General features: G+C 39.7%; 1 protein-coding gene across 2 annotated transcripts in view; it reads right to left on the bottom strand.

Moving 5' to 3' along the window:
- LOC134640291 (regulator of microtubule dynamics protein 2) overlaps positions 1–19,733 on the bottom strand; it is a 38,182-nt gene extending 18,449 nt beyond the window's left edge. Inside the window, exons 1-4 of one of the 2 annotated variants that reach the window (XM_063491972.1) lie at positions 19,668–19,733; positions 17,860–18,314; positions 1,745–1,922; positions 1,553–1,655 (exon numbers count right to left, since the gene is read on the bottom strand). In XM_063491972.1, coding sequence (XP_063348042.1) covers positions 1,553–1,655; positions 1,745–1,922; positions 17,860–18,305 — 727 coding nt within the window. In that variant the 5' untranslated portion in view covers positions 18,306–18,314; positions 19,668–19,733. Of the gene's footprint in view, positions 1–1,552; positions 1,656–1,744; positions 1,923–17,859; positions 18,315–19,662 lie in introns of both variants that reach the window. The other variant, XM_063491973.1, reaches the window with a different exon arrangement.
- Between the last annotated feature and the right edge of the window lie 7,309 nt (positions 19,734–27,042).

The following is a 27,042-nucleotide window of genomic DNA, read 5'->3' on the forward strand; positions in this document are numbered from 1 at the left end:
TTAACACTTAAAAGTACTCATAGGAGACATTTTGTTGTTACATTTTTTTAATTTATAGATAAAAATACACAAATGTCAGTTTTCATCTGGAACAGTCCAATCGTCAATTGAAAAACTGCCTTTGTTTCATTTAAGTGTACAGTACCATTAGCTCCACTGAGCCTACACTCACCTGCCACCTCATGGATTACACCTTGCTATTATTGCCGCTTTGTGGCACAGATTCAACAAGATGCTGGAAGCATTCCTCAAATTTTAGTCCACAGTGACACAGCACTATCATACACGATGATGTGAATCTCCTGTTCCAGGAAATCCCAAAGCCACTCTAATGGACTGAGCTCTGGTTACAGTGGAGGGTATTTTGAACTCAGTGAACTCTGCCACGTTAGAGAAACAACTAACATCACTGAGATGACACGTTATCCTGCTGAAAGTGGCCATCAGAAGATGCACTTTGGTCATGAAGGGATGGACACGGCCAACAACAATACTCAGATAGGTTGTTGCATCACACCACCGCCAACTACCTGAACCTTTGATACAAGGCAGGATGGATCCAAGTTTTTAAGGTTGCTGACACCAAATTCTGACACAGCCAATCATTTTGTCAATCTTCTACTGTGTAGTTCTGGTGAGCCTCTGTCAGCTGTAGCCTGACCATTCTCTGTTTTCAGACCTAAAGATGGCTGTGTGGAACAATCCCAGTAGATCAGCAGTTTCTGAAATACCCTGACCAGCCTGTCCTACAACAACAACTATACCACATTCAAAATCACCTTCAGTACTCATTCTGATGCTAAGTTTAAACTTCAGCAGGTTGTCTTGATCATGTCTACATTACTAAATGCACCGAGTTACTGATTACCTGATTAGATATCCATGTTAATGGGCATCTGTACAGATGTACCTAAAAGCAGCCATTGAGTTTATTAGAATTAGAACCTAGACTTGTTGTAATTAAAAAGATGAGGTACTAGACACCAATGTTTGGGGGTTTACCTTGAATAGAAATTAGAGTAAATGACTAGAATATAACACTATACAAGGATCTTTGCACTGGTCATGGCAGAGGTTCCCAAAACTGTGAAAAATAAGTTTTCTGTCCTGATTGTTGCTATTTGTAAGGGATGGCTGGATCAATAGATTACATCTATTTTACATTACAATATAGAGTGCCTCGAGAGGAATAATGTTGTGACTCAGTGCTGTTTAAAGAACTGAATTTTTCTAGAAGTGTTGCGTAATTAACTTAAGCAATATGTTATTATAGTGAAGATACATGAACGTGTTGCATCCAAGTTAGTATGACAGATAAATACCAATCCAGCCCTCTTAAAATGAAAAGGGCTATGTTTGGTCCAAGCTTGCCAAGCACTCCTGCCAATTCCCTGACATTGCTTAAAACCACATTTGGATTTGGGTTTTCCAGATGAGACACTGACTTTTGGGGGTTGGCCAGTGTAACAGTCGGATTTATTATAAGATAACATCTCATATCCAGCGTAGAATGCTAATCAAACGAGGCATGAAACAAGTTGTAGTAAATTACCAGTCTCTGCATAGGTCTTCTTCTCCTCCAGAGTCAAGCTGATGTCATGAACGTCACAGTAAGCTCGGGTTAGCCGCCAAAGAAATGTCGAGTTTTGTCCAAACTAGAGAAGTACATGAAAGTACACAACTCCATCACACTGTTTTGTATTTATTATGGAGACAAACACAAATTAATGAAATGTATACACACCTCTTCTCTTTGTTCCAAAAGGATATTAAGACTTTCCTGTTTGTCAGACTCACAGCCCTGATGCAAACGGTCAATCTGCTCAATGAGGAGAGACAACTTGTCCACAGGATGCTCTTGATCCCTCTCTTCTGCATCACTTAGCTCATCCTCCTCTGAGTCTGTCAGCGCAGTCATGTACCTGTAAGTGCAAACAAACGGCAAAAGAATGAGGTGCAGCTTCATTTTGCTGTCAGCATGTGCAATTAAACGTTACTGATGTGGATTAGAAAGCTGTGCTGAACACGTACATGCGGACCACACCGTCTCCATCCTCCTATCAGCAAAGTGCATACGCTGACCTCAAGAAGAATTAATAAACAGCCCAAATGGTGCCAGTTTGTTGCCATAGTTAATGGCCCCTGTCCCACTATCTAGCTGCATCTTCAACATGTGAGGTGAACTCACCCCAGCTGAGGAGATTTTCAGATCAATCAAAATCCTGTCATCATGAGAATTTTTACAAGCACTCTATGCCAGATGCTGATTATAAAGAAGCCCTATTCACTGCCTGTTTATGCACAAAAAAAAAAAAAAAAGGCACCAGGTTTGTTTATATAAGTTGGTCTGTTAATTGTTTAAAAAAAAAAAACTAGCTCTTAAGGAATTCCTAAAGTCTAACTTTAGTCACCTGAAGGCTTTTTCACAAACACAAGGAGACTTGTTTAGCACTGTGAGGCACGCAATGCCTGTGTTAGAAGTTTTATGGTGCCCTTTCAATGGCTGCACACGCACACTGACTCCCTAAGCTAACACTTAAGTAGCAATGGCAGAAAAAAAAAATACCCATATTAAAAAGGCAGGTGAAAATGAAAGACAGACAAAGGTAAAAAATATGAAAGGCTTCTATTAAGTGTTGGCAGTGGCTGCATGTGCGTCATTGGTGGTTAAGAGAATGTTTTGGGCTGTGAGCCATGGTTCTGAAGGGATGTGTCGGAGCGGGCCTCAGACATAAACCCTGTGGACCCAACAGGTGCCTTGTGCCGCAGGGCTGCTTGCCAGCTCCACCCCATAACACACACACACACACACACACACACCTACAGCCCTGAGTGCAGTGATTACAGGAGTAATATGAGGGCATTTGAACTGCAGAGATTTTCCTTAGCCAAGAAAGCAACTGTTGACAATAAAGTGCCACTACAGTAAAAGTCAAGTGCACAAATCGACTTATACACTGAAATTATGGGAGTTTTTCTCCACTTTTCGATCAATTTTACTTTAATGAAAATGCTTTTTAACCCCTATTATCAATATTTTTATACAAACAGTTAATTGCATGATAGTATACACTGTAGGAAAGGTGACCAGCTACCGAGAAATATTACATGACGTGGAGGGGTTTATGTGTCCCAGGGATCCCAGAGGCTATGTTATTGGGGGGCTTTTTCCCTGTGGTAGGCTCTCCCATGGCAAATTGCTCCTAGGTGAGGACCAGACAAAGAGTGATTCAAAAACCCCAATGAGTGAAAGATCTAGAGAACATTTCACCCTGCCCGGGATAGGGTTACTGGGGCCCTGCCCTCGACACTGGTGGGGAAGGTGCCCAAGGGCGAGTGCCTGGGGACGGACCTTAGTCTAAGACACGCCAGGCGGGCACATCCCAAATGAGGGACATGGGCCCACCCTAAAGTAGGCCCACCACCCGCAGGAGGCGCCGTAGGAGTCGGGTGCAGTGTGTGCTGGGCGGGGGTCAGGGGGGCAAACCCTGGTGGACTGATCCCCAGCTCGAACCCGAACAGGGTTCTGTTTCTGGACTTCTGTGCAAACCAAAGTTTGTCCACAACGAACACGATTTAGAAATAAGGACACCCTAGGCCACAGGTTGATGACTGATTTTGTAATCGTATCATCAGATCTGCGGCCGTATGTTCAGAACACTTGGGTGAAGACAGGTGCCTAAATGTATAGTGAGGGTTACCTTCAACTCTTACCACCATCGACAGCATTCCGAGGGAGAATGGGGACATTGAGTCCGAATAGACCATGTTTAATACCTTCATTGCTGAAGTTTCTCCACTGAGCTGCAGCCATAAGGTGGTTGGTGTCTGTCTTGGTGGTAACCTTTGAACCAGATGGTGGGCACTGAGCCAGTTAAACAACTCCTTGGAGGCATCTACCCCAGGGGATGAAGTTTACCCTGAGTTCTTGAAAGCTCTGGATGTTGTAGGGCTATCTTGGTTGGCAGGAATGAGAATCAGCACCTCCAAGTCGGAGGCCATGGTCCTCAGCTGGAAAAGGGTGGAGTGCCTACTCCAGGTCAGGGACAAGTTACTGCCCCAAGTGGAGGAGTTTTTCAATTCAATTCAATTTTATTTATATAGCGCCAAATCACAACAACAGTCGCCTCAAGGCGCTTTATATTGTAAGGTAGACCCTGCAATAATACATACATTAGAGTTTAAGTATCTTGGGGTCCCACCAGGAGGAAGCCACAGGGCAGACCCAGTACATGTTGGAGAAATTATATCTCCCAGCAGGCCTCTGGGAACACCTTGGTGTTACCCCGGACAAGCTGGAGGAAGTGGCCGCAGAGAGGGAGGTCTGGGCCTAGATAAGTGAAAGAAAATGGCTGCATAAAGATTAATCATTTGCCATAAAGTCTGGAATCTATGAGCAGGGTTTATTTCCCTCGAGATGTCTTTAGGGCGATCGTGGCTCAAGAGTTGGCAGTTCGTCTTGTAATCGGAAGGTTGCCGGTTCGAGCCCTGGCTCCGACAGTCTCGGTGGTCAGAGGGCCCGGTGGCGCCAGTGTCCCGCCTCTGCCAGTGTGCCCTAGGGCAGCTGTAGCTACAATGTAGCTTGCCATCACCAGTGTGTGAATGTGTGTGTGAATGGGTGGATGACTGAATGTAGTGTAAAGCGCTTTGGGGTCCATAGGGACTAAGTAAAGCGCCATACAAATACAGGCCATTTACCATTTAACTTCAGATGCCCCCTCTGCCTTACTTTTTATCATTTGTGAGCGAAATGCATGCACTTGTAACGTGAGTTCTTGCAACAGTGAAAGACCTCTATATCAGAACAGCCTACAGGTGGAGGAGAAAATGAAAAAACACAACTATACAGCAGTATTTATACAGGGACACTAAATGTTGATATTTTATTAAATACATTTAAATAACAGTCATTCAGTCAAATAGTCACAGCCTGACTTGAACTGCCTGAAATAAATCTCAGAGAGATTGTTGAAGGTTTACAAATAATTGCTGTATAATTTATAACTGCAGACAGATTGCCAACATGTTGGCAGTCTAAATGAACACAACCTGAAGGGAGTCAACTCAGCTGGCTGCCAGCTGGATGCATCTGGTTATAGTCCTATAAAAGAGGAAGGTTCCTGAGTACAAAATTAATAACTGAATGTGAATTTCTGTTAAATGTGAATTGCTCTCTATCTAGTTTATTGCTAATTGTGCTGATATTTGTTCCCGAGAAAAAAAGCATGTCTTATTTTTTTAAATAAGACATGATATTGAAATAAACTGACTGATTGTTTTTAGAAAGGAGCATATTTTTCCCATTTAGTAAATCTGGCTTTTCATGTGTTGCACATAACAAATATCCAAATATCTAAATAAATACATAATAATAAAAATAAAATCAGATATATGTATTAAAACTTGGGTCATTAGAAACATTAGCACAGTTTAAAACAAGGTTGCAAGAGTGTTTTCAGCAAGGGTAAATCTTATTGCTCAAAGTCAAAATTTTTAACTACAGGATTGATTTTTAATTTTTTAGCATTAGTCAGGAGTTTAAATAACTGATTCATTGGCTTGTCACATTCAGCAGCTTAGCAGGAAACAGAGAATCACTGTAACTGCAAAAGAAACCAGACTTTGCCTCATATATATTTTAATCTCCGTTTGTTTTTATACCATCATTTTGAGATAGTCTGCCAAAGCCTTGCTACAATCTCCCTCTGCACACTAACCCCAAAGTAAACCCTAATACCTGCAGGCGAAGCTCAAATCATTTATTGGCCAATACATTTCAGCTTAAAAAAAATCTGAATGTGGGTGCTTTTGTGTTCTTACTTTTTTTTCTGGTCTAGCTGCAACACAGCACGCCGCACTAACTTTCACCAAAAAAGCCTTGCATTTATCTTTAGCCTCACTGCACTAGTCATTCATTCTCTCATTCATTCATCCTTTTGTCTTTTTAATTCATTCAACAGCCCTTTTTCCCTCCCTCACTCCCTCTCGGGTGGAGAGACAGGCAGTGGCGTACTGAGTGATCAACGCATTCCTGTCACGCCATTCCACGGCTCATGAATCACTTGAGTTGAAAGAAAAAGAAGCTAAGGATCTATTTGTATTACTGTATGTTTATGTAATGTACATATGTTTGTACAGGAACCATTATTATGTTGGCGGTGTTACTAGCAGCGCACAGCTCTGAAAGAACAAGTCTAAATATTGCCCCTACGATTTCAACATCGACCACGCACATAATATACAGAAGACCTCCTGTGACTTGCATGCAAATTGAGTTTGGGTTAGGGTGTATGTGGAAAGGACCTCACAAACAAAGACAACAGTATTACAAGAGAGAGAGAGAGAGAGAAAGGGAGAGAGACCTTCTGTGACTATATTCATGGTAGTGGTGCAACGGATCACGGTTGATCCGTAAACCGAACCGATCCCACTCCACGGTTCGGCACACATGTGATCCGAAGATTCGAAAAAGGAGGAAAAAAAGTATGTGTATGGTGCGGGTGGTCAGTCTGTCAAGCGATAGTTATGGCCAGCGCTAGTGGTCCAAGTGGAGGAGCAGAGGAGTTTGCGGCATTTAAGCAGCCCTTTGCTGCCCAATCCGACTGGGCTAAAGCTATTACAAAAGCTACTGGGGTGTTTAGCTGCAGACGGGAGGCCGTATTCCCTTGCGCAAAACAAGGGGTTTAAACTATGATGAACGTGCTTGAGCCACGCTATGACATCCCGTTGCGCGTCCACTTCAGTGACAAGATTGTACCCAGGCATGTATGAGCAGGAAAAGTTTAAAGTTATGGCTGAACTGTCCCAGGCATCTTCTGTTGCCCAACTACAAATGGGTGGACCTCCAGGGCAATGGAAAGCTACGTGACCGTGACCGCTCATTATATCACAGCGGAGTGGTAGATACAAAGCCCTGTACTGCCCTATATTGCACCTTAATTTGTTTTTGTATAATTGCGTGGAATGAGTCTTGAGTTGAATGTTTTTAATAGGCAAAAAATACTTAAATAAGTATTTTTAATTTTAAGTAAATGTTAAAATTTTGTCTTTTTTTCTTTTTTTTTGCTGATCCGAAAATTGATCCGATCCGTGACTTAAAACCGTGATCCGATCCTAACCGTGAGATTTTTGATCCGTTGCACCACTAATTCATGGTGCAGATTAGTGAAAAAGAATGGCTGACTCCGATCATAATCTTTGACGCCTCGGGATGACCCTGAAACTTGACCATTTGGTCAAAGCATTTAACAGATACTTAACAGCTAATGTAGCAAACATGGATAATTATGTATTAGATTTTGCACAGCATCACACAGAATGATAAATGGTAAATGCACTGGTTCTTCTATAGTGCTTTTCTAATCCACCTGAGCACCCATTCACAACCATTCATACATGCATTTTTTTCTATGCTTGAGTGCTTTCTAATTAAAATTCACACATATTCATACTCTGATGGATACATCCGAAACTAACTTGGGGTAAGTATCTTTAATATTTAGCATGCAGACTGGAGCAGCCAGGGATCAAACCACCGACGTTCCAAGTAGTAGATGCTCTACACCTGAGCTACAGCCACCCCCATATAGCATGACACTGAGAAATGTGAATCATGTCTTCACTTTATGATGACATCATTTAGCTCTGATTAAGAGTCCAGCCCAAGTCCAAGTGAAGGGTTACAAAGAGAAATTTATAACAAATAGCTTTACAAGCTTAAATTCATGGAGATTACTGTTATATGGAAACACCTAAAGAAAATAATAACAATATACAGCAAAAGGGAAAAAGCAAGTGCTGCATGGCTCTAGAGATTTATCCAACAGCTAATTTTAAAATTAGCAGTGTGAACACAAGCTCAATATAAAAAAATTAAATTAAAAAGGAATTGCTAAATATAATTGCCAAAAATCATGCAACAAGTTTATTCTTGGTCTGTTTTGCCTGCTGAATTGCTCCAAGAATAAACTTGCTACATGATTTTACCCTAAACAGAGTGGCTCAGCAACCCCCCCTCCTCCCCTCCGCCTCCTCCTCCACTCCTTTTTGTTTTTTTAAAAGGAGTAGAGCTTTGGTAACACAGCATGGGGGTTCAAACGCTGCTAACTGAAAGAAACCCCCTAAAAATGGGCTCATAATTAATTTTATCCAGTCAGTACTAGATCCAGTAAAAAGAGAACTTCTTCCTTTGTAATCAGCACCATGCACAAAGCTGTGAACAACACTGTAACTCCCCGCTGGAACGTTAATGGTTCCTGAAGCTTTACTTTCGTTTTCAAACAGGCTGTGTGATCGCTAGGGGAGATCATTCAGTGTGCAGAGCCTAAGGGGGCAAAGAAGGAATCTCTCAATAGAGCTTAGTAATGGCAGTTTCCACGGTTACCCCCTTCAAAACAAAACCCCAGTTACCATCCCAACATTACCAGGCCTAAGAGCATGCAGCTCAGCTTATTCAGAGTCTGGTGACAGGTCCAATGAAAGCCTGCTGTGAAACAATGCCCGACTGACTGGAGCGAATCCAGTTATTTATTCTCCATCCCGTCCCCCTAAAAACGCTGATGTCAACTTTCACTTTCCCTACCGACCTACAAGCCAGCTGACTTTGTCAACATGACCCCCTGCGTTGTGCTGGAAAAAAATGTGGGCGATAAACAACGCATCATTCATTTCTCACAGTCACAAGATGAAACTGCACATTAATAAAGAATAGAGTAATTCATTCCAGCCACGTTATTTTTATCTCTGCTGTGTATCCATAAATAGCACTTCTATTAGGATGTGGTAAAACGTTGTTCCTGAAATAGCAGATGAATAAACAAGTTTTGAAAGTGGGGATGTACACAGCTGCACATTTGACATTTAGCTGCAATGGCGCCAAAAGTAAACAGGAAAGAAATACGTGTAAGAGAGAATCATCAATGTGACCAATAAACCTGTTAGGAGGTCACAAAGATATTTAAGATAAAATAAGCTATATAAGATAAAAGCTACAGTACTTAAGTTATAACAAAAGTTGGGAAATTAAAGCAGAGTGTTTGGCAATAGACAGTAAAAAAGAAACAGAGTATAGAATAAGCAATTTATCCGACAGGTTACTCTTTTTGTGTGTTTTATTACACAACTTCCTGAGTTTGACATGTTGTGATGGATTGCTTCCATCACCTGGAACGGTTTTTAATCAGCTAGGAAGGATCATAACTCTAGTGACAGAGGATTTGACAGCAGGGTGGCAGCAGCACATTTCTTGAGAATACCAAATGTTGCTTTGTTCTTGTAGCAAAACAAATACCAACAGCAAAGAGTAAAGAACACAGCTCAAAGAGCTTTTCAGTGAAAGACATGTAGGCCCATAAAGCCCACAGAGCGAACTGGAGGTCAGTGAACGACTAGATTTGGTATTTTTAGATATATTCACACTATGATTATATGTATATATAATTGCTGACTTGAAATGATGACTGATCCACAGACTCTGTGCACCTTGGTCTGATTAGTTGTGATAGCTAAATCACTGTCCTGATCTACCTCTGTCTCCATTATTAATACTGAAGCAGACTAAAATTAGTACTGGGAACTAGTGCTGGGCGATATGGAAAAAATATTTATCACGATATGAATTATTTTATATCACGATAACGATATATATCACAATATACCACCTGACCTGTGGTCATCTGGAAAGTACGCAGTCTGTAAACAGCGAGCGCAGAGGGTGCAGTCTTTGTTAATGAAATGGATGGTTACGCTCATGTAGGGCTGCGTATCTCTGCTCGTCCATAGTTCAGTCGTCAAAGCATAATGCACGACACTGCAAACATCCTTCTCTACTTTGGCCCGGCATGCGTCATATAAGCGAGTCAACTTGACTTTACTGAAGTGCTTACGACCGGGCATAACGTACCTCGGACCAAGGACTTTGACGAGGTCACGAAAGCTGTCCTTCTCAACTACATAAACAGGGGCCATGCCTTTACAAATGTAACGTGAGACGGCTCCTGTGATTTGTTTATGGTGCTGGGACGTTTTCTCATAAGGGCCTTGTGTGAAAGACTGCTGTATCTTCAGCTGGCTATAGTTTTCCTTTTCCCAACTTGCTCCCGTCGTTCCACAACTTGGTTTAGCTCGGATTTTCTGGATTCTTGAGTATTCTTTTTCGTGGACCTTCTGTAGGTGATAGAAGAGATTTGTTGTGTTGCCATCGGGTGCAGGAATAGTTTTATAGCATAGCTTGCAAATGGGCGTCTTCTGCTCCGTGTTGGTGCTGTTAAACCCAAAATGTAACCAAATCACAGACGTACCCCCTCTTTTCGGTATAAGTGCTTCTTCTTGGGCTGCCTGTGTAGCTGTCTCTGCCTGTTGCATGTCCGGGCATGAAACTGCAACCTGTCGCACGTCCATTGTTTTGAGTTACCGTAAAGCATGTCGCAAATCCGGGTGCACGTAAAGCAGCACCATGTCGCAAAACCACAAGACGGAGTTTCTTTGTGTAAAATATCATTTTTTTATACTTTATTTTCCCTAGCATAAAGCTAAGAGTACGTATAGTGAGAAGACAACACTAATATATTTGCCACAGGCTATTTAACCCTTTAAGACCTACCATAGAAACAAGTCCGCCAGAGCTTATCTTTATATTTTTACATGCTGTAGTGCCATTTGTGGGAGCATTTCAAGTTGCTATACATCAATACAGCCGTTATAGCCTAAATTTTAATAATATGTATGCATTAAGTCCATAGTAACTACATAAATTGCAAAAAAGTGCAATAAACTACAAAAAAATTGAAAATCTTTTTTTTTTTACATATATTTCTAGTTAGAGAAATTTAAAAGGTTTATCCCTCAAAACTGTAAATACAAAAAAGTTGCACAAAATAGTTTCCAACCACGAGAAATTTATTTTGAGTGTCTTCATAGTTTTGTTTTTCAGATACACTAATTTTTATATACTGCAGGAAAAATGAAAATAAATATTATAATGCAAATTTACAAAAAAACAGCATGTGCATCAAAATAAACTATTTTCAACAGTGTAATCTGAGTTCTAAGCATCCCAGAAACGATACAGAAAAGCATTAAGTCAAACACGACTTTTAAAAACACCAGCATAGGCTTATAAGGCCCTGAAGGTAAAAAACTACATTTTCCGCGAAAATGACGTGACTTCCGGTTTCGGGCAGGTAATGGTGGACATGCGATAGTTCGCGCTGACGTAGGAAGTGTTATGAGCAGCTGATTGGATCAGCAAAGCGTGTTTCTGGAATATCATGTTTTTGTTGATGCAAGTGTTTATGCAATTTTTGCAAAGCCATATGTGAAAGGAAACCGTGACCTAGGACAAGCTAATGGCATAAGATGTAAGTACAACTCCTCCGGTTTCATATGCAAGAAAAATTATAGCGCTAGTTTACGTGGTTCCAGTTCTACAGGGATTTAAAAATAGTTAGGCAAAACGGAGTGTGCCTGCTCCGACCGGTTTTAAAGGGTTAATGGTATATTTTATGTAATAATTTATAAAATTAGGTTAGAAACGATAGAAATGATAGAAGACAAATGGCACGATAGACACTTTTCTATCGTCCACACGATATATATCGTCATATCGCCCAGCACAACTGGGAACCAAACTGGAACAGTATCGGTATTCCGGTTTTTCAAGCTTGACATGAATTTTTCAAATACTACTAACACGAAGAACAGGAAAATAGACAAAACACCCACTGTGGCTTTTCAAGGGTTTCAACATTCAAAATTACCGACTACCAGGAGCGTCATGGAGCAAACTCAGAGGTTCTAATTATATGACACAACAATTATTAGCAAACAATTCACTCTAAAAGCGAAAACAATAAAGCAACATAAATCATTTGTCACTGGAGCCTGATTAATACAGGATTTTTAATGCCAACAACATTACTGCCCTCTGTTGGGCAAACTATGCAACGTTAACACTCTTTACATAGTTGAAGGGTGTTTCTGTCATTTTTCATCTGTTGTAAATTCTGACACCAATAGGTTATCAAGTAGCTAATAACAGCCAATATAATCAACCTGCTGATAAATTGACTATTTGTAACACCCCCCAAAAAATAAATAATAATTTCTACCACCGCATAGCAAGAGAGTTAATGCTAGCTAGCAGCTACTAACAGCTGTGCTGCAAAGTTTGGAAGAAAAAGCTGAAATGAAGTTTGTCTTAGCTCTGCTGTGGAAACAGTAACAGCAACGCAAAAAGTAACATTACACTAAAAGCAGAACAGGCCATCTGTTTAGGACTGATTATAAAGACCTTGTTATATTAGTAACAGAACCAAAATGGAATTTATTAATTATTTCAATTTTTTTTTTACTTCATACATTTATTTTTTCATGACGACAGTAAAATTCATTATATTCTAGAAAGTCCTGAAAGGTGAATGGGCCAACTAGCAAGAGTTCTGATATACATCTGGAGGAGCAATTGTTGGTCAAAAGTATTGTTGCTAATGGCCACCTGCAAAATAACCGATCTCATTAAGAAAAGTGAGCATCAACCTTTACTCTTCATACCACATCATCTGAATATAAATACGGATTAAATACTGTACAGCGAAAACTTGATTGGACAATGTTTGACTGAAGCTGGCCAACGGATTAAAATGCTAATGAAAAAAATGCCTTTTTTGCATCACGTTTATAAGATTGGGTCTATAAAGAAGCAACCTAAAAGGGAGATGTGGGTGGTCAAACTTAACAGATATAGGTCAGAGACCAGCCAACTTGACGAGGAACCCATCAGACAGCTGAAATGGGTGCATAGTATAAACTATTTTCCTCGAGTTAACAGACGTGTTTGTTTGGCTAATAGCCTTTCATTGAAGAATGAATCTGAGGATATAGACGTGAATGTGGTGGATACGGACAGCTGCGAAGCAACACCTGCATGACGTCACAGGGAAGTTAGACTAAATCTTTTAATCACAAAGCAGACAATGAACTTTTTTTCTTTTTCTAAACATTTCTGTGTGTTGATCAGGCTTGCCCGCCACTAAACAAAACTCCTGCTTAAATCTGCTTAAATCAACAACTATCCGATGTCATAAATGCTTGTTTTTTTGGAAAAGGAAAAAAAGAAGTGGTAATGTCCTTGAGCTACAGCGATGTGATGTGAATAAACTCAGTGGGAACTGTTCAAGGATTTACAAGTTCCTACAAGACACCTTTAAATGAGGCCTCTGACAGCTTGGCACAAAGACAGTGTGATTGATGGGTCTGCTTACCTGCAGAAAGGTAGCTTTGAGGAAGTCGCCGTGACACATGAGCAGTGAATGGAGTAAACAGCTGGAACTTTTGACCCTGTACCCGCTTTTGATCGACACAACGCCGCTCTGTAACTCTGCCGTTATGTCACACTAATTGTTCTCTTGTTTGAGTAAAACACATTATTACACTCAGGTTGGTGGCAGGCTGTACTGCCAACACTGGTCACACTTGAAGTCTCTCTGTAAACAGAGGACGAAGTTGATTCATAAAAATAATCTTTGCAATTATGCAAACAGAAAAGCATTACACTTGAAGGAATGACCTCCAGAAAGGTAGAAAAAAGTGCCTTTGCCTGGTCACGATGTGCACATATCATGTTTTGCAGCAGAGCTCGCTTTCGGATTTGTTGAAGGTCCTGTTTACACTTGCACGATGCCCTCTGTTGGAATCCTGCTTCTTTCTCCTCTGTGCTGTTTATAGAAGTAAATCATAAAGTTTAAGATATTTTTTCTTTTTCTTTTTTACCCGCTTTTTCTGGAGGAGCAGTAAAATGTTAACCTGAAATGTTTATGTGAAAAAAAATGCACTAATCTTGCTAATCTTAAGGATTTGGATTTCAGCAAACTCATAATATCTTCCACCTAATGCTTAGAGTGTGGGTTTTACGGGGATAATTTGTGGAGATATTGTGCTTCGAGACGGCTGAAAAGACACGAAGAGGCTTTTGAAAATGGATGTGAGGATTAGAAATCTTAACTAGGAGGGGGACGCCGCTCACTCCCTAAGGGGCTGGAATTTCTTCACTCCACTGTTCCCAGCTAACCCCCACACCCTCTGCTCTTACAAATAACAGAGCGGCAGGAAAGGCTCTTTAATTATAGGAGGTGTGTGCGTGATGTGATGTCTTTTAAAGCATAATAACCCCAACTGTAATTAGGAGCATTTGATGCGGCCGATGGCTGTCACTCAAAACCTGTGAACCACATTTGCTAGAGGGCAGTCTGACACCTCCCAACTGTTTCTTTAGCCAATCAGGAGGGCAGTGGTAGCGACCTGAAAAGTTTATACATCATGAAAGAGGGCTCCTAAGAGGTGGTGTCTTCTAAATAAGATCCAACTAAAGTAATTCATGCACTACTGGCACAAGCAACAAGCACACCACTAATTAAACACTCAGAGCACGCTGGATGTTCAGTTGGCCTACTTTAAGTTGTTTTTTAAAAAAACTGCTCCAAGGCAGTACATTAATCACTGGGAGGATGGTAACAGAGATGGGGAGGAGTCATGCACCTCTGATCCAAGGCTCACTGCACACCTAAAAAGAGCGCGGCTAGTATGTGAATACAGCTGCACCCAGTGTTGTGATGTCTCTTTGGCACTTGACATGCTCCACTTCCTCCATAAATAAAGCAGGGGGGTCAATCCAGGTTAAGTGGCTGGATAACAGATGAAATATCTATCCACATCCAAGCAGAGATTTCAGCGTGCTAAAATATCCTCTTTCTGGTTTGGTGCTCACAGTTTATACAAGTTTGAGAGTTTGCGTGTTCAGATTGTCTCTGTTGGGTCCAACAAAAACTTAAGTGCACCTAACCGGTGAAAATATTAAGGCCCCGGATTAATCGTCCCTATTTAACTGCTGATAATGTTTTGATAAGATGAGATTTTAGCTGGTTGTCCATTCACAATAGACACATCTGTTGTTTATGTTATCTATGGCTGGCATGAGTTCAAGGCATCTTGGCAGGGGGTGGAGGTGAATGACTGGGCATGCGGTGTTTGATTGGTCTGCTGTCATCTGCAGCACCTGAGGCACTTCTACATACTGTCACATATATCATTTAGTGCAAAAAACCAGCAAGCGGGTTTAACTGGTAAAGTAGGTGGGCCAAAAGTCTCCTAAAAGCAGATAATGATCAACAAATACGGCTGTTAACGTGTAAACTAACCCGAAACTAATTTACCACTCACCACCTGTTAAGATATTTATCTGCAGTTTATTTTTCTGTTTGCTTCTTTCTGATTAGAACTACTTTCAGTAAGAAATGACTACAGCCTGATGATTGTATGGATGTAGATAATTAGCATAAAACTGATTATAATATAATTATATTTATTGCTCTTCAACCAGAAAGTAAGGCAGATATTTTCAAACCTTTTACTCAACTGTTATATTCTACAGGCTCATGGAGTGTAACTGAGTGAAGTGTGCTGGACAAACGGTGTAACAATGTCACTGATTCTTTGTGTCCATATAAAAACATATTCATACTCTATACTTTATGAAGATAAAAAAGCTGCATTTCTCATGAGTCAAAATAAAATACAACCTCATATGAACAGCACATGTTATTTTGCACTTTGTCATTCTTTCATATAAACTAAGAAAACGCAGGAGCAGTGTATGGAGAAACAAATGACACCCCAGGATTCAGTCATTTGTAGCACAACCTTAAGCAGCAATAAACTGAATTAATCGTTTTCTGTACAACTATCAGTGTCGTCACATCGTTGTGGAGGACTTTTGGCCCACTCTTGCTTCAGGTCAGGGAGGTTTGTGGGCATTCACTTATGCACAGCATTTTAGTCAGATTGAAATCTGGACTTTGACTGGACTGTTTTTTCAGTCACTCTGTTGCATATTTGCTACTTTGCTTGGGATCATTGTCTGGTGGCATGGCTAATATTTAACATTCTAACTGAGAAGTCAAGTCTGAGATGTAGCTTTTGTGTTTTTTGCAGGTTCTTTGAGCACTGCAGAGCCTGACCTTGTGGTGAATTTTCTGGGATGTCCACTCCTGGGAATATTGATATTCGTCTTGTAGGTTATTCACTTGTGAATAATCCTTCCCATTGTATGAATGATGAACTCCAAATTGTTTGGAAACAACTATATAACCCTTAACAGACTGAACAAACAGCTGATATCTGTCCTCCTCAGCAACTAACACACCTGAAGCCTCCAGACCTGCAAACTGACAAAACATCAGCGTTCAGCATATTCACAGTTGCTGATGCTCAGATAATCAAGTACATGTGATTAGCAGCAGATAACTCCTCTGGATACCTATATGATTTCACACACTGGTTCTATAGTTTGCCTTAGTTTTTGTTAAATGACACATTAATGGCATTAATGGCTAAAGACCAGATGATTTTTTATGTCTTGATACATAAAACATTAGAACTGAAAGAAGATGTACTCAGAACATCACTGTTCTGAGGTTTTGGAGATCTTATTCAATTTCGTTCTGCTGAATTCCTTTAGTTTTTATTGCTATCTTAATTCCTGTTATTCTAGTGATGTTGAGTTTTGAATTCTTATGTTTTTGTCGAGTTTTTCTAATTTTTTGGCTCCTCTTTTAATGTCGTTTTATTATTTAACATAATTCTAATGCTCCAGGTGTTTTCCCGTTTGCCCTTCCTCTGTCTCATCTATGTGTTAAGAGCTCATTATAGTCACCACAATGGTTGTGTTACATGCAAACAGTGCAAATCACTGCAAGCAAGTCACCATTTCCACATCTGGTTCTAAATCCTAATCAGTCCCATCTTCCCCTTCATCTTTATCAAAGTGTCTGTTTTGTTGTATTAAATTGGAACTCTTGATTTTTTTGCGTGTGCTTTCTGTTTCATTTTGGGCTTTTGCTTTAGCCAGATCACAGGTTCCCTTTTTGCTCAGTGACTCACTTCATGTCACTTTAATCTAACTAGCTGTTTGGCTCCCAGGAAACCACAGAAAACCATATACTTTTCCCTTCACAGAACATGAAATAAAAGTGAGATTAGAATTCTTCTTAAGTGCCTTTTCGTTGCCACATCTTAAAACAGACCACAAGTGTGCATGATCTTTTGTTTAACTTTAATTACAGCACATGCTTTTCTTACACCACAGATTCACTTCTGTGATAATGTTAAGATTTATTAAGGGTGTAACAATTATGAAACCAAGCCAGAAACTGCAATAGTGAAGTCTGTAACTGACTTATGGAGACAAACTAAGTGTTACTCACTTAATCCCTATTCTATAATTCACAAAGAAAGAACAGTGAAGGACACTATAGTCTTACTTTACAAATATGTCATTATTATTGAGCCACTGCACTTCCTGCATCAGCGTACCAGCATTAGTACCGTGATATTGGCAGATTGGCCACATGCAGTGTGTGTTCCTTAACAGCACATGAGGTGCACATAAAATAACTGAAAAGATGTATCGATTTATTCGATCTAGCGGCTTCTTCATCACTTAAAATCACAAGCAAATTCAAAACTGCTGCAGCTAGTGAGGCTGGTCTAATGGGATGGACTGTAAGTAAAAAGTAGCATTTGTTTAGGTTGGGCATAATTTCGTGTGTGAATCCTGTTAATCTGATATTTTCAGTTTAAATCTATATGTATCTATGTGTATGTGAGCAAAAGAGCGCATTGGAGGAAGTCAAATGACTCCTATGGCTTGTTCAGAGACAGACAATTCAGGAAAGCATATTACTGTCATAGAATCTGTTAATGGAAAAGATTCTGATGTTGTTGTACATTTGCTCAGACATTTTTAAGAAATCTCTAACCAGATAATAAAAAGGGAAAACTGAATTTATCAGCTTTTAAAGTACTCACCCTCCTTCACTCTCTGCTTCCTCTGAGCTCCGGCCTGTAGCTCTGGCCTCAGCGACAGTGGCTGCAGTTCTTTTCCTTCGTGTTGGCGTAGTCCTGTGCAGCGAGCCAGTTCGCCGCGCCTCTTCACGTCCCCTGAACTCCTCTCTGACCTGGTCTTGCAGCGATGGCAGAGCGTTCTTCAACGCCTTCATTTCATCCTTCAGCTCCGAAACACACTGAATCAGGGCTTCAAGGCGATCCAGCACTTCGGCCTGACCGCTGGGCAGACCAGGACCATCCACCAGCGTGAGACCATACCCTTGCTCATTAGTGCGGTGAAATTGGAATCCCGGGGACGAACCTCTTCGCCGAGACCTAAAACTTTGGTAACACACCACAGCCAAGCTGACACCAGCCACTCCAGCTAACGCTCCCAAAACCAGTACCTTGCTGTCTGTCTGGGCCATCCTGCAAACCTGAAGATACGCAAAGAAAAAAAACAACCTGAGGGTCACTGACTGCAGAAACTTTGCTGTGAAAGGAAGATTGTAGTTAATGAATTGCTAATTCTTTTGAGGCTGCGGCCATCCCTTTTGCTTTCACACCTTTTCTTACCACACTTCTCCCTTCTAGTCAGCTTTGCATGAGTACATTTTGATACAACACAATTGCCAACAAGCAGCCATTTCAGCATTGACCTTCTGTGGCTCACCCTCCCCATGAAGGGTGTCTATAATTGTCATAAGCGCAGCTCTCATGCCAGCATTCTTCTACATGACTGTGGTTTTGTGAACTGAACTAAACTCAGAGATATATTGTATTTATACTGTTTGAACAGCCATTTCCTCAAACTCCAAATGAGTTTAATATGTTGTGATAAGTTTGCTACATTTTTTGAGCTTTTAAATTGCTTGAAACACTATAGCTTCAATGTAATGGGTTTAAAATATATTTGATTTTCACATCCTTAAAAAAAATGATGGAAAAATATTGAAAATTTTCCATGATATAATTTTTTTCCACCATGCTAACAGAGAAAAACAAAAGCCCTTTCACTCACATGTGTCTCATGACTTGCATGAATGATCAGTGTCTGAAAGGAGCATTGTCAACACTAATTTCAATATGTACTTAGTTCTTGCAGAAAGATTTGCCTGCACAGGGTCTACTTAAAGTGAAGCAAGGACACAACAGCGAGAGTTTAACTATACGGGAAACAATATTCTCCTGTTTGGATAATAAGCTATACTTTGCTCTCTTTAAGACAAATGATCATGGCATTTAAATTCACATTACACTTCCGACCAACTTCAGCATTTGAAGCCCTTTCTGATTAACGAAAAACCAGATATGAAACACATAAAACGAGACTGTGCCAGCACTGAAAATTTCTGACATTAGTCAGCAACAAAGTGTTTACAAAGACATATGCTAGTAGTGGCTAGCCTCAGATAATTGGATCAACACATAATCTTCAAGGGAGCGTGTCAGCCAGCAGTCAAACAGCAGCTATTGCAGCCCGAGCACATTAAGAAATTTAAAAGCTTTCACGGTTTTCCTTAGCAGTACCCTATGAGATACCACAGCTTCACTAGAAGCACAGAAGATATCTGTGTTAATTAGCTTACAATATCATGAAGTTATGCTGCTAGCTCTAAGTCGCCAGTTACCAAACGATGTGCCAACGTTAAAAACAGAGCAACACGCTAACGTCACACAGATACAAAAACATAAACTGATCGCTTTCAGTAACAGAGAATCATCTCGAGGTCTTACATAAACAAAATGTATGTAAAAGTAATGAAAGGTGACATTAATATACACCTTACTGTAAGGTAAGGAAGGAGGCACTTGTCGGTTTGACAGCTGTCTGGAGCAACAGCAAAAACATTCCGTGCTGGCTCAGGCGCCGAAAGGAAGAGTTCCGGTTATGTGCAAAAAAACAAAAATTGTTTGCTGATCGTTCTATGTGCTTATGTTTAATATATTTGGTTAAACTGGTAAATAGAATGCTGTCGACGGGTTTATATATATATATATATATATAGATAGATAGATAGATAGATAGATAGATAGATAGATAGAGATATATATAGATATATATAAAAGAAAAATAATAATAATAAAAAAAGCCTGTATTGCAATGACTTTTGTCACTCTGCGCTATTGTGCCTTATCTGTGTTCTACATTATAGTTTATCGAGCCCTTTTTGGCCACTTCAGATATTTAATGTATAGCTATTATAATAATATATATATATAATATATCTGTTGTAATTTCTGCTACCGCTGCAGTTTCTGCTGCCAAAAGATTTCTCTTGAAAATCACATTTTAAATTTCAATGAGACATTTCTAAAATTATTAATTAAATAATTCATCTATCCCTTTTCTTAACCTCTTATTCTGAGGGGACAGAAGGTACTCATGACATAGCTGTCATAGGGTGATAAGCAAGATACATCCTGCACAGGTCACTAATCCATAACAGGGCCACTAATGACATGTTTAGTAGAAAGAAAACAGACTCAAATTTACATTGAATCTGCTTGCCTGTCTGTATTTAAGCTATACTTAAAAACAATCCTCTCTACCCTCTACCCTCAGTGCACAAGAAACTTTATTTTGTTAGTTACTGATTTCTTTTGAGTATGTTCATTTGGGAGAAGCAAGGGTGTAAGAGCCACTGCTTCTGTTTCACCAGGCAGAATATGGGTGGACCTTTTCAGTTACTCCCACTGATGCAGCTAAAACCCTGTTGGCTGTCAAATGTGCTTATCTGTGCTACACTGTGCTTACATGCATAGAGCACAATGTGGCTTTGATGGAAGAGACTTCTCGGGCTCCAGCTCTAATTTTAACAGTTCTAATACTGCTTACTGTGTAGTGTGCAAAAGCATTGATCTAGCCCTGTCTTATTTTTATTTTTCTTCCCAAGGGACAGACTTTCTTGTTTTGAAGGCTCTCCAGATTGTCTAAAGGGCTTTCAAAGTTTTCACATAATGGAATACTATCAACCATGGATTGGCTGAGTACAGAACAAAAGGCAGCAAACATGTAAAGAAGAGCTTTGACATATTTCAAAAATCTTGGAAAACTATTTCTGATGACTAAAAAATGAACAGAAAGATTGCCTAACAGAGTTCAGACTGTGGTGACTTACATACAATTTCCCAATAAAGTATAAAGAAAATAGGGTTGACTAAAGATTTTTGCACATCGCTGTATACTCAGCTGAATATGTGCTCACATATGCCCTATGTGGCAGTACAGGCCTACACTCTAACAGAACAAAAACAAATCACAGAACATGCTTTTCCTATCTTCCAACTATCTCTGTGAAACATGTCCTTCATGTTGATAAAGTGAGCTTTGATATGAAATGGATAATGCACAAACAACATCCTTATATGCCATTCAGATTTTTTTCCTTCTTGTTGCACTCCAATGTTTGCACTGCAATCACCTTTTTTAAACTTTACTTGTTGCATCTGTCAATTTATTTATCAGTTTTTAAACATTCCTCGCTTCAATTTTTTCTCAACTTGGCTTCAACATGCGAGTTAATAATCAGGCACAGAGTGATCAAGGTCCACTACAATAGCAAATGTGCCAGAACTGCATTTAGAAAACACAGATAATAACTGATTCAAAATGTTATGTTCTTTACAATTACAATCCCTAACGAAAGTGCAAAGGCTTTGTCATCTAATTCGTTTTTAAAAATCCTTTTATGTAAAACTAGTAGCAATTATTCTGAAATAATAAGCGCAAACAATGACTCACCGCTGTGTATGCTTCACTCACACAAGTGTCTCTCTGCAGTGAGCCTGAGCAGAATGTCCTCCAGGATTTAAAAAACTGCTAAGCGCACGTATTATCACTGCATAAACCTTGGACCTGCACTCTGCAATCACAGAACTGTCCTTACAGGGTCTGATTAAACAGAGAAGCACTAAAGCATTAAAAAAAAAGATCTTCAAGGATATCAAGCTTTATCTGATAGATTTTCCCTAGTTATCTAGTTATCAACATATATCATGTCCGATACAAATCCCCAAAAAGGTGACCTTAAATTATGGCAAAGGCCAAAAATCATTGAGTTTTGTATTTTTTTTAATCATCCTTTTCTGTTTATTTACATTAGTATTAGCTGATCTTCTTCTTCCTTCATGCTTTTTTTAATCTGCACATAAAGACAAGTTCATGATTAATGGTTTGAGAAACATTTCATTCAGGGGAGGGAAAAGAAAACAACCAACAACCACAATGTCCTTGATGACCTTACGAGTGGGTGAGTTACATAAATGACTTCTTTCTAAGAAGTCATTTATGTAACTGTGTTTATTTGATTTGGAAGATGAACATGAGATCTCTAAATGGATGTTTCCTTTAGCCTATAGAGAGGGAGGTAAGCACACTTTCTTGAAAACAGGGGTAATGAGGAGTTCCCTTGCATAATATGCCGTGGGAATCGCTACGTGCAGTTTCTTCCTTGCTCTCTGAACGCTGTATTGTTCCTTAGCCCACAGCCTGCATTCAGTTACCTCAGGGAACAAAAAGCCCACCTGAAACCCAGAGGCATGGTGGTGCAAAAAGGAGAAGAAAAAAAAAAACAAAGCTTGGCCAGCAGCTCTGGGTTGGCCCCACAGATGAAGATATGGCGATAAGAGAGGCGCACCCAGCCATGGCCTTGCTCCCGTTGGTTCAAAGCTTGGAGATGAGCAGATATTGTCAACGATTTTGTTTTATCCACTCAGCACGCATCTGCCCAAACTTTCATATCGCGCGGCCCCAGTATTGCCTTTGTGCACACACATCACATAAGCCCATTACAGCTGTCAAACAATATGTGGGAGAAGAATCCTGTTGAAATAAGGCATCGCTATCAGAACTGCACACACAAACCAGAGTGTGAAGCCTCATTGTTCCCTGTCGGTCTTGTAGTAGGAGTGTTCATGTGCATGACATGCCTACCTCAGTGGGAGGAAAAACTTCTGTATCAGTTGCGTGCCGTGTTAACAGATAGTTTAAAGACTCATTCAGCCATGAAGATGTGGCTACTGTTGTGTAACAGAATGCACAACATCGCGTTCGTGAGGAGCTGGGGAAGTCTAACTCATAGGTCTGCACTCGCACTAACTGATGACTATCTCAGCTGCAAGCACTGTGTTATTATCCTCAGGTCTGCCAAAAGTCTCAGCTGTACTGAATTAATGTGTGCGTCCCTCAAGGTTAGAAAACCAACAAAAATCAACACAAACCTGTGAGAGGCCCCCTCACAGCAACAGTTTTTACTGAAAAAATCTTCTCTGATGAGATAACGCTGTTTGCCTCTAAGTGATCTATAGTTGCATCGCAGTTAAACTGAAATTCATCCTGCTGAGAGACAAGTCTGTAAGTCATGGTCCTGCTTGTGCGGGGGCTTATGCTACGGTGTCTGGCAGGTTAACTGGGTTAACCCAAATTAGTTTTTCAGGATTCATCTGTGGATGAAACATACTATGACCTAATGCTTATGAATATTTTTCCAAGACGTGATCCCAGTTTAAAAGTATTCCCATCAGTCTGCAATAGTGGCTTCCAACTGCGGTATTACTCAGCAGCATGAATAGCATTCCTGCATGTTTGCATGGCGAGCTGTCTTCCCTTTTCCCATTCCCAAATGGATCAGTGTCCGCTTCCTACATAATTTTGGCTTGAGCTGTAAAAGTATGCACAAGTAATAACTATTTTTCTAACTGAATGCAGTCAAAGTATAGATGGTAACAGAGATTAAGTGAACATTAAGTGGCCTTGAACTTCTGTCTCCTCATCATTTTCAAATTAATCATCTCTTCTTGCATTAATTTTTTTATGCTCTCTTTTTTTCTGTATGGCAGGTTAACCATAATCCCAGCATTTTTATGTTGATTTCTTTTCTTTTGTTGTTTGTTTTATTGTTGTTTGTTTTATTGTTTGATTGGATCCCTCACAAACTGATAAAATATGTAAAACTGCCACACAAGACATGACAATCACAAAACCTTGTACTAAAGCAAATGTAAAAAGAAAATAAAAATGATAATATTAACCACAATATACCAAAAATAAGTAACCAGAAGTGTGTTAGTGATAAGTGACCTGCTCTTTTTAACTTAAAGTCTTGGAGGAGATTAAAGGACTGCAGCAGTATTTAGTCTCAAGAGTCAACAGAAACACAATGTTTTAAAAATGTTAATTCATTGTAAATTCAATTATCTTCAGACAAAATGAGTGTTTCAGCTGTTTCCTGTTGTTTTCTTCCCTAAAAATATTTCTTGGTAGAAACATAGGTTCAACAGGAAACATCATTTTCTCCCTTGTCTAATCAAAATCCTGTTCCCTTCTCTGACGGTCACTGCACCATGGTGTGGCAAACAGAAATAAATACACTCTATGTTCTGAAACAAAAATGATTATAATTACCATACCCAAAACTGTAAACATATTCTACTGAAGCCAGAATATATATTTGCATCCTCTTCTAGGTTCAGAAGTGAGATCCACCCAGGTCAAGTTTGGTAATGGTGACCCTGTTAGAGGATTAGCCTGTTAAAGCTTAAAATCTGAAATAATTGCCAGAAAATTCTAGTTGTTTTTGAAAATTAACAATTTATTGAGCCATCTGACAAAATTGTTTAAAATTTTAATTTGCATACATGACTTTTAATTTGTAATTTATTTCCTACATCTGGCGGCTTGTTTTTTGCTTAAGATGCAATTTATTCAGGTTTTTCAGGGGGGAAAAATCACACTGCTGATGTAGAAGTCTCAACAACTGAAAAAACCCTGTATGTATCAAATATGGCACACTAGGCATTAAGGGATTAGGGCACTGTCTTCACTTACCTGACTTGTCTGTGCTGTGCATGTCTTATATTAAGCGAAGTCACTTTCGATAGCACTCACCACACCATAATGTGTCAGATTGTTGCTTAAAGACTATACAAATCATCAATATGACATCAAAACTGTGTTTTAAAGGTAAACGTGTTACAGTTGTTTTATTAACTACAGTAATTTTCTAATTCATGCACAGTTTTGCAGCATTTCATATTGGTTATGAAGTGAAATAGCTTGTGTTGCACGGATTTCCATCCTGGCCATTTATTTGGTCCGGTGGCCTCTAATCTGATCGTTTCAAAATTCAACCAACAGCAGCTTTAAGAGGGATTTTGGGGTTAACAAGTTATGAATTCTAGGAAAACCTAAGACAGGACGATTGCATCGAGAGACCTCTCTGTGACTTTTGATTGCGTAGTTTAATGATTTCTTCCTTCCTTGTATCCTCCCCTGAAGCGACAATCAGTCATGCAATCGGACACTGAGCATTCCTCCAGAAGGAGATACACATCACTCGCAAATTTGTGGGCCAGATTTCTCTTGAGATTTTTGTCCACAACAATAAAAATGTTTATCTACTCAAAACATGGAGTACTTGGTAAGACTACATGATTGCCTAACAGCGCAGCCAAATACAACACCAGCACATAGCTGTCCTTGAACTTTGATCAAACCTCCATGTCCTCTCCATTTACCATGTAAACACACAAGGTCATGACACTTATCTTCTGAGAGATTAATGCAGTCTATCAACAACATTTCAGCTGTCAGTATTTTAAATTTATGTACAAAGGTCATCCTGTGCTGTAAAGGGGAAAAATATGATGTTAATTATTTATCTCATTGAAATTACTCTGCATGTATGTAGTAAGCTAAAAGTCAGTGGTAAAATGAAAGTGAAAGTGCTTTTTTTTCCTTTTTTATATGTAAGCAAGATGTGGCCAGAAGGTGGCGCCTAAAGAATTAGTGTTGAGATGCACCAGATGGACGAGCTGTGGATGAGGAGCACTGTCAGGACTGGATATTTGATGCAACGGGACACATTGCTCATCCTCAGCATCCTCAGCAAGTCTTTATTTTAATAGAACAAACTAAGTTTCATCACTAGTCTCTGCTGACTGAGACACAACTGTGTGGCTGAGAAGAGAATAAGTCCAAGATCAAGATAATCTGCTCTTAAACACAGCCTGCACTTGATGTCGACAGCTCCAGACACATTATCCAGTCAGCATTTGTGCATGTCAAGGTGAGGACAGTATGAGTCATGTCTATCTGGTTACATTATGTCTGCTCTACTCAGGTAGACCAAAATAAGATAATTAGATATTATCAAGTGCAAATCAAGCTCCACTTACTGTCTGTACAAAACACCAAAGCCAAAATGCCATGCAAGTCTGTAATGTGTTTTAAAATATCTTTTTTGAGCTTTTACGCCTATCATTACCAATATAGTAGACAATATAGGAGCAGATGTCAGAATAGCACTCTCCCAGATGACCAAATAATCCAAAATAATTCAGTGTCTAATAAAATCAACTGGATTTTTACACTGCACATCATAAAAAAATAAAAAGATATGACGAACTTGAACATTTGGGTTGGCTGTGGATCAGGTGGAGCCATTTAGAGCGGGACTAATCAGAAGGTCAATAGTTTGATCCCCGATTCCTACAGTCCATGTATCAAACACTCCTTGGGCAAGATGCTAAACCTAGAGTTTAGCACCTTGCCCAAACTTGCCCAGACTTTAGCCTCTGTGCTTCTGTGTGAGAGAGTGGGAATCTTAGTTAAAAGTGTTTAGGTAGAAGTAAGTCTTTAGGTAAATAAGACTCACATTTATTCAATTGAGTAGAAAGTTGCTAAATAACCATCTTAGCTGCTAGTAAACATTACACTAGCATCTAAGCTAATGTGAATGCTAACCTACTAGCTGGTGTTAACCTCGTTTGTATTACTAGCAAAAGCCCACCCAGGTTTTCAACTTTGTTTTAAAGAAGTTCCAAATTCCATATTTAGTGGTGACTTAAACATAATTCCATCATCGAAATTTTGGAGAACAATTTTTGTGAAACACTTTAACTACAGTATACACCAACGAGAACATAACATGGGGGAATCCCAATTTTTTTTGAACCACTAATGCGAGGCAGGATGGATCGAAGCATCCAAGCTTTTAGGTAGTTTACATCAAATCCTTAAACTAAGATCTGAATTTCACAGCAGAAATCAAGACTCTTCAGACCAGGAAACATTTTCAAAAGCATATTGAGACTGTGATGTCTATGTTACCATGAGTCAGCTGGCCTCATAAAGTGTTTTGTCTCTATTACAATATCAGGGCT

This window comes from Pelmatolapia mariae, linkage group LG13 (genome assembly GCF_036321145.2).
Source record: "Pelmatolapia mariae isolate MD_Pm_ZW linkage group LG13, Pm_UMD_F_2, whole genome shotgun sequence".
In the NCBI taxonomy this organism is placed as follows: Eukaryota; Metazoa; Chordata; class Actinopteri; order Cichliformes; family Cichlidae; genus Pelmatolapia; species Pelmatolapia mariae.